Below are 6,065 nucleotides of genomic sequence, written 5' to 3'. Positions count from 1 at the left end.
AGAATCCGTGTAAGCTAGAACTTCCAATACAAATCTACTCAGTGGTGTAATTGTGTGACAAAAAAAGTCTTAATGCAAGCCATTTGACTTACAAGGCATGTGAAAAACAACTTATTCTGAGCATATGAGGAACCGGTCCCTTGCTTGCATGCTTCAGTGTGTCTCAGCCTGCATTTGACAACGCTTCCTAAAGCTTTCTTCTGGTGAAGGCTTGAAGTAGGCCCTTTACTCCAGATAATTCAAACCTTTGAGCAGATGTGTACAGTACTGCTTTGAGTAGTGATAGCTACTAAGTACTAATGTAAAAATGGCAGCTTCTCAATCACGTTATTAACCTGATTAGTAGTATAGCTAATGAAAACATTAAACAAGCTTGCTCAAAGTTTTTTCTTCAGCATGCAGGAACCTGAAACAATGTAACTGATACGATAAATATCCATGGTAAAGACTGAAATGGCTCTACACATTTCATGAAATAGGCTTCATGGAGAACACCCCCCAGATGCCTGTAATAGTGCTGGCCTCTGGAAACAAGGTCACTAAAAACCAAATAAAAGTTAAATACAGCAAGCAATAGGACTAGCTTTGAAGGCTTAAGAGGCAGTCCCTTGTTAATCTTCTTTCTCGTTGCTATTAACAGGCATCAAGAATGTTACACTGTTGTAATGACTAAATAGTTGTTACACAATTTCATAGTAATACTTAAAAGAGGTCTTTGTACCTTGGGTTTTTTGTGGTTTTTTTTTGTTGTTGTTGGTTTTTAGGCAAGGCTTCAATCTGACCAAAGTAACTTTAACAATCCCTGAGCTTCTGGATGAGGCTGTGCAATGTGTTCATCCCTTTTTAGCGTTTTCATTTATCAAAACAATGTATTTCCCTTTGAACTACAGGAGCTGTGCCAACTTCTTAAATTTCAAAGCGCTTTTGAGCCTTTAATTTGACAATTGATTTCTTTTAAAATATCTAGCAAGTGGGAGATAGTGTCACCTGTTCAGACTTGTTCAACAGTGTAGCAGTTCACATGGTAGCATCACTTCCTTGGTGAGTTTGGCAGGAGAGGAAAAGATGATATAAATCCATTGCTGCATCATTGCTCGAGTAGTCTCCCTCAGGTTTAATGGTTATGGGTACAAATCACATGCAGTTTCTTGAGATTAATTATAACTGCAAAAGTAGTGCCTTTAAGGAAGAATTTTTGGAATTTTTGGTGGTGTTTCCCCCCCATCAAAATAATTCTCATCATTATAAACTATGAGAATTATTTTACGTAGTTCTTATTTTACCAAAAGCCTCCTGGGCATGCCTGATTCTTTTTACATTGATGCAATTACACATTTCCACATAAATGAACAGTGACACAGGGTAAGAGAATGAAGCTTGGGAAATTAAATTTAAGTGACTTGTCAAAGTCACCTGCTTAAACCTGCCAGTATTGTTATTTCTATTTCCATACCTCAGTCACCACTCTGCTAAGGCAAGGCAGCAGCAATGGACAGAAGGTATTTGTTTCTTAAGGGTTCAATGATTATTCCAACTTTCTGATGACCTTTTTAACTCCAGCTCAGCCCTAAAAAGACTTCCTGGCTGTCAGGTAACTAGTTTTAAAGATCAGTGGTTACTCACTGTCTAGAAGGAATTTCCTGCATGAATTGCATGATACCCGTTTACATGCAAGTGTCTTTGGTGTTTGTAATGAGAAACTTCAAGTCTTCAGTTAGCATAAGGAAATTATTCACCTCAAATTTTACAGGAAATACAGTGCAACTTGTACAAAGACCTTTAGAGAAAAGTGTTGAAGGGAGGTGAACCACCTTATGAATAGTTTGAATGGTAACAAACTATTTGGTACAAATATAAATGTCACTAACTTCCTTCGAAGCACATCGTTAGAGTTGGAACTACTAGTTAAGGTTGAGTATTTGAAGAAAATCACTTGTTTAATTGCTTGACTAGCACTAGACCTTTGGCCTATATTTATGATGAGCAGGCTTCTAGCTTTTCCTAAAGGAAACTTTAGTATAAAGAAATCACCAAAAAATATGTGAAAGTTACTGAATCGAACAAAGCCTTTGCTAACACATGGTATTTAAGTTAAAGCTTGAAATATCAATACTCAGAGAAAAGTATTGAAACCATGCTTCCAGATCAACAGAATTATTTCTTTTAGACCAATAGGACAAACACTAAACAGGTATTTCTATAGTCTGATTTCTATATAAAAGGATTCTTCATTTCTTCATAAGAGTGTTACAGATCCTACTTTAGAGAAGTTTAGAGGCGAGGAGTCTTCTGTATTGTGGAGGGAAACTATTGACAAATTAACAGTCTTTGTATTATTTACTATACCATACTTACTTCTCTGTACTGGTAGCCTGGAAAAGCTTTCCCCTTCTCTGTTACATGAAGAAGGGGTACACTATATTTGATCTTCAAACATTTGTATGCACTCTTCTTGCACGTTTTATTTGAGGCATTAACATTGCAACTGTTCTTGTGACATGATCTGTTAGATTGCTAAACTCGAGGTGGCTTTTCTCACACAAAAAATTTCCTGAGTAAGGTGAGCATTTTAGTAAGAGGAGTCCTGTAGGATGCCTTTACCAGGCATATGCACATTGGGTCCCTATATTAAGCCAACTGCACTCAAGTATTTTATTATTGCTAGTTCTGTATGTTATCTGCAGTCTCCTTTTTTTTTTTTTTAAACAAACAGCCAACTCAAACTGAATCACTATTAATCACAAGCAAGCTCTGTGTAGCTTCTACCTACATTTGAGTAGTAAGGGTAGATTTAAAATTTTCCAAGGGTTAGCTGAACATTAATAATTTGTGCAGTGAAGCTTCACTATTGCTGTTCTGCTGTGCTGAGCAAGTACTAAAAGTTTTTAGCATTTGGAGGAATGTTCCTCCTTAGATTAAAGATCATTTGACTAATACAAGCAGGAGAAAAAACCTTCAGTCAGTACAAAAAAATTTATTTTTTAAGCATTCAGGTCAAATACATGTGATCAAATCTCTCTGACCATAGAAAATAAGAATGTTCCAAGATATACTTTAATCCAAGTTTTAGCCCACAGAGGATTTTCATAGTTAAATTTGAAACCCCTAGAAAACATTTTAAGTACTGACACCACAAACAAGTGGTATATACAGTACCCTAAAGAGGATTAAGAGAGAGCATAATGTTCCATAGAAATGGCACCCTTAACCTGTACACTTATGGAAAATTAAGTAAATTTAATGAAATAGTCAATCACAAGTTTAAGTATATTACAAGTTTACTTACTGTATAAGCACTGTTAACAGTCTTGTTTTTATGTCTGTGTTCCTCATTACTAGCCAAGATTTTTCAAGTTTGGGGTAATATGGTTTGAAATGGTTCTCCAGTTGAGTTCCCTAAACACTTTCCATCCCTTTGATTCCTGTCCCCAAGCTACTGAAACACATAGGGAAATTCAGCAGACACAATTTACCATAACAGTTACCAGTATAGCTAACAGCATTAGCTGAACAGTAGTATAACAATGGTCCTGGAAGTGGTACTGTAAAACCCAAGCTATTGCAAGCATAGGTAGTGTTTTGTAATAATAGTTGGAAGTTGAAGTTGAACCTGTGTTTAGTAGGGACAATGCAGACACCTTAAACAGGTCTGACCAAGGGTGTAGCAAGGCTACGCAATTACCTTGTTGAAGCTGAAGCTCAGCCTATGACATTTCCAAAAACACTGACACCCTCAGCCTCCAGTTCCAGCAGCCAGGACAATTTTTTTTCCCTACTCTACAGAATCTCTTGTAAGGGATCTTTTGCCAAATGAACTGGCAGAACACTGATATCCTGCAGTCTAAGAGGGAAGGTATGGCAGAATTAGCAAGATAAATACACAGCTACCACATTCCCCCTCAGGTGAATTTAGCCAACCCTGAAGAATGTTAATACGAATGTTAATACAAATGTTAATGCTTAAAAGGGCAAAGTGTGTCACCAGATAGATACACCAGAATTCACAAATTACTTAAGATTCTTCTTGAGAACTGAGTTAAGAATGCACCTAATGACTACTGCATTTTTCTCTTTGGCTTTCAAATCTACATCTAGTTTATACTCGGCAGACAATCTCAGCAATGGACATGCTGTTTTGGGGAAATCAGTGATTCCTTTTCAGCAGGTAAGAGGACAGGTCTAGGTTTCTAAACCTGCAGCTCAGCTAATAACTTCTGACCTTGAGGGCTACTGTGGTTCTGACTGCAACCCTGCTGACTTGAAAGCCAAAAGCCACTGTATCCTGCAAAAAATGTCTCCTCATAAATGGCAGAGTTGTGCAGTGCAGGGATATTAAACCAAGAATCCATGCAAAATATGGCTGCAATTCAGTTTGTTTTTAAAATTAATTCAAAGTTAAGTTGCATACTCAGGTCAGCCAAGACACTAGTGAGTCAGTTGACAAAGCTTTTCCTGCCTTTTTTTCACTGAACTGAAGCCAGAAAGATGAAGGAAACTAACCTATAGTACTAGTGGCAGTTTCTCCTCATTCCCAGGTGAGCGTACTCTTTGCTAAAAGCATGCGTACTGACAACATTATTAAGGAAGTACATGTCAATATATAGTCTTCAGCTTTTATCCTTTATTATGTACACAGCAAAGAAGGCAGCATTAGACACACGCACTGTGTGTTACATCCATTCCATCCACAGCACACGCACGCACACACGCATACACACAGCCTTAAAAAAAGTGTCTGTGATAAGGAACATATTATAAAGGTTGTGATCTTTATCTCTAAGCCCCTGAGCTTTGTCTTATAGTTAGGTGAAAAGGCAACGAACAAGTCTTTCCTTGCTCTGTAAGTGCTTTGTGCAACAATGTCCATAGAGGTCATAAACAAGTCTTTTTGCAAGGAGCAATACAAATGTCTTACTCCCATATTCTCAGTCTCTTTATCGCCATTTTTGCACCAAATAGTTTCCAGTTATGTTTAGTTGTCATACTCGGCTAATATAGCTCTTGCTCCTGTGATTAAAGTTAGGATTGGTTCTGCAGATTGCAAATGAAATGCAATCCCCTCTTTCTCTCAAGAGATGTCATCTCGGTGATACTGTAGGACTAGAGAAGTTACCAGAATTTCGTGGGGACTGCAGAGGCACGGATGGAGAACTGGGAGATAGTTTTCTTGGGCTGCATAGGTCGCCATTGTGCAACTTCCACAGAAGTTCTTCATTTTCCATTGACAGGCGTTTGTTTACTTTTGATTCCTTCTCTAGCGACTCCTGTAAAACAGCTTGCTCCGTAGAAAGTTGCCTGCAAACATAAGATTTATGTCAGAACGCATAACCCAAGGTGGAGGCTACAGTACTGAACTTGAAAGGTTTGAAATTGCATAAATCCCTGCGTGGCTTACAACTAAATTACTTCCTTAAAAGGAGGATATAGCCTGTTCTCATCCTTGCTGGATTTAAACTGGTAGCTTGCAGAAAACAGGAGGCAGTCCCAATAAGAAAAATCCCTAAAGGCCAGAAAAAGCATCTGAAAAGTGAGACTTGTCCAACCTGACATGATGTTTGTCCTACATGACCGATGTTTTTAAATGGCCATGCTGGAGCCTTTGGGTCTTGCTGCAGGCTCAGCTCTACATAGAAGCTGCATTTCTGTAGTTTCCTTCAAACTGGAAGAGTTTGCCCATCCATTTAAGCAAGAGTTGAAGTTAGGAGAACCTCAGGCCCATTTTATTCATGTTAAATATTGCTGTTATTGCTATATAAAACACACTGGCCTTTTCACTCATCTAAATTGGGGACAAATCACTCAACTGAAGTGGTTAAAAGTAAAACCAGGTTTAGCTCACAAGCCAGTAATAATTAAAGAGCCAATGTATCATAGGATGATATTTCTGAGTTGCTTTTTCTTCCCTGAAATACTGTTTTGAAGCACTGAAGAACATACTGAGCCTTTCCCCCTTGCAATCTGTTCCTGCTTGTTCTTCTACATTGGAATGCACATTTGCAGATACACAAGTGGGGAAGAAAGGGGTGTGTGCTTTTACAGAGTACTACAAAATCCCAGTCACTAAT

General features: G+C 38.1%; 1 protein-coding gene across 9 annotated transcripts in view; it reads right to left on the bottom strand.

The window, feature by feature from the left end:
- Window positions 1-4,470: 4,470 nt before the first annotated feature.
- MTUS1 (microtubule associated scaffold protein 1) overlaps window positions 4,471-6,065 on the bottom strand; it is a 128,683-nt gene continuing 127,088 nt past the window's right edge. For all 9 annotated transcript variants that reach the window (XM_052779951.1, XM_052779942.1, XM_052779945.1 and 6 more), the window contains one exon: window positions 4,471-5,295. In XM_052779951.1, coding sequence (XP_052635911.1) covers window positions 5,079-5,295 — 217 coding nt within the window. In that variant the 3' untranslated portion in view covers window positions 4,471-5,078. The remainder of the gene's footprint in view (window positions 5,296-6,065) is intronic.

Source organism: Harpia harpyja, chromosome 2 (genome assembly GCF_026419915.1).
Source record: "Harpia harpyja isolate bHarHar1 chromosome 2, bHarHar1 primary haplotype, whole genome shotgun sequence".
Taxonomy (NCBI): domain Eukaryota; kingdom Metazoa; phylum Chordata; class Aves; order Accipitriformes; family Accipitridae; genus Harpia; species Harpia harpyja.
The sequence above is the reverse complement of the archived record's forward strand: the minus strand, read 5'-3'. Positions and strand labels throughout refer to the sequence as shown.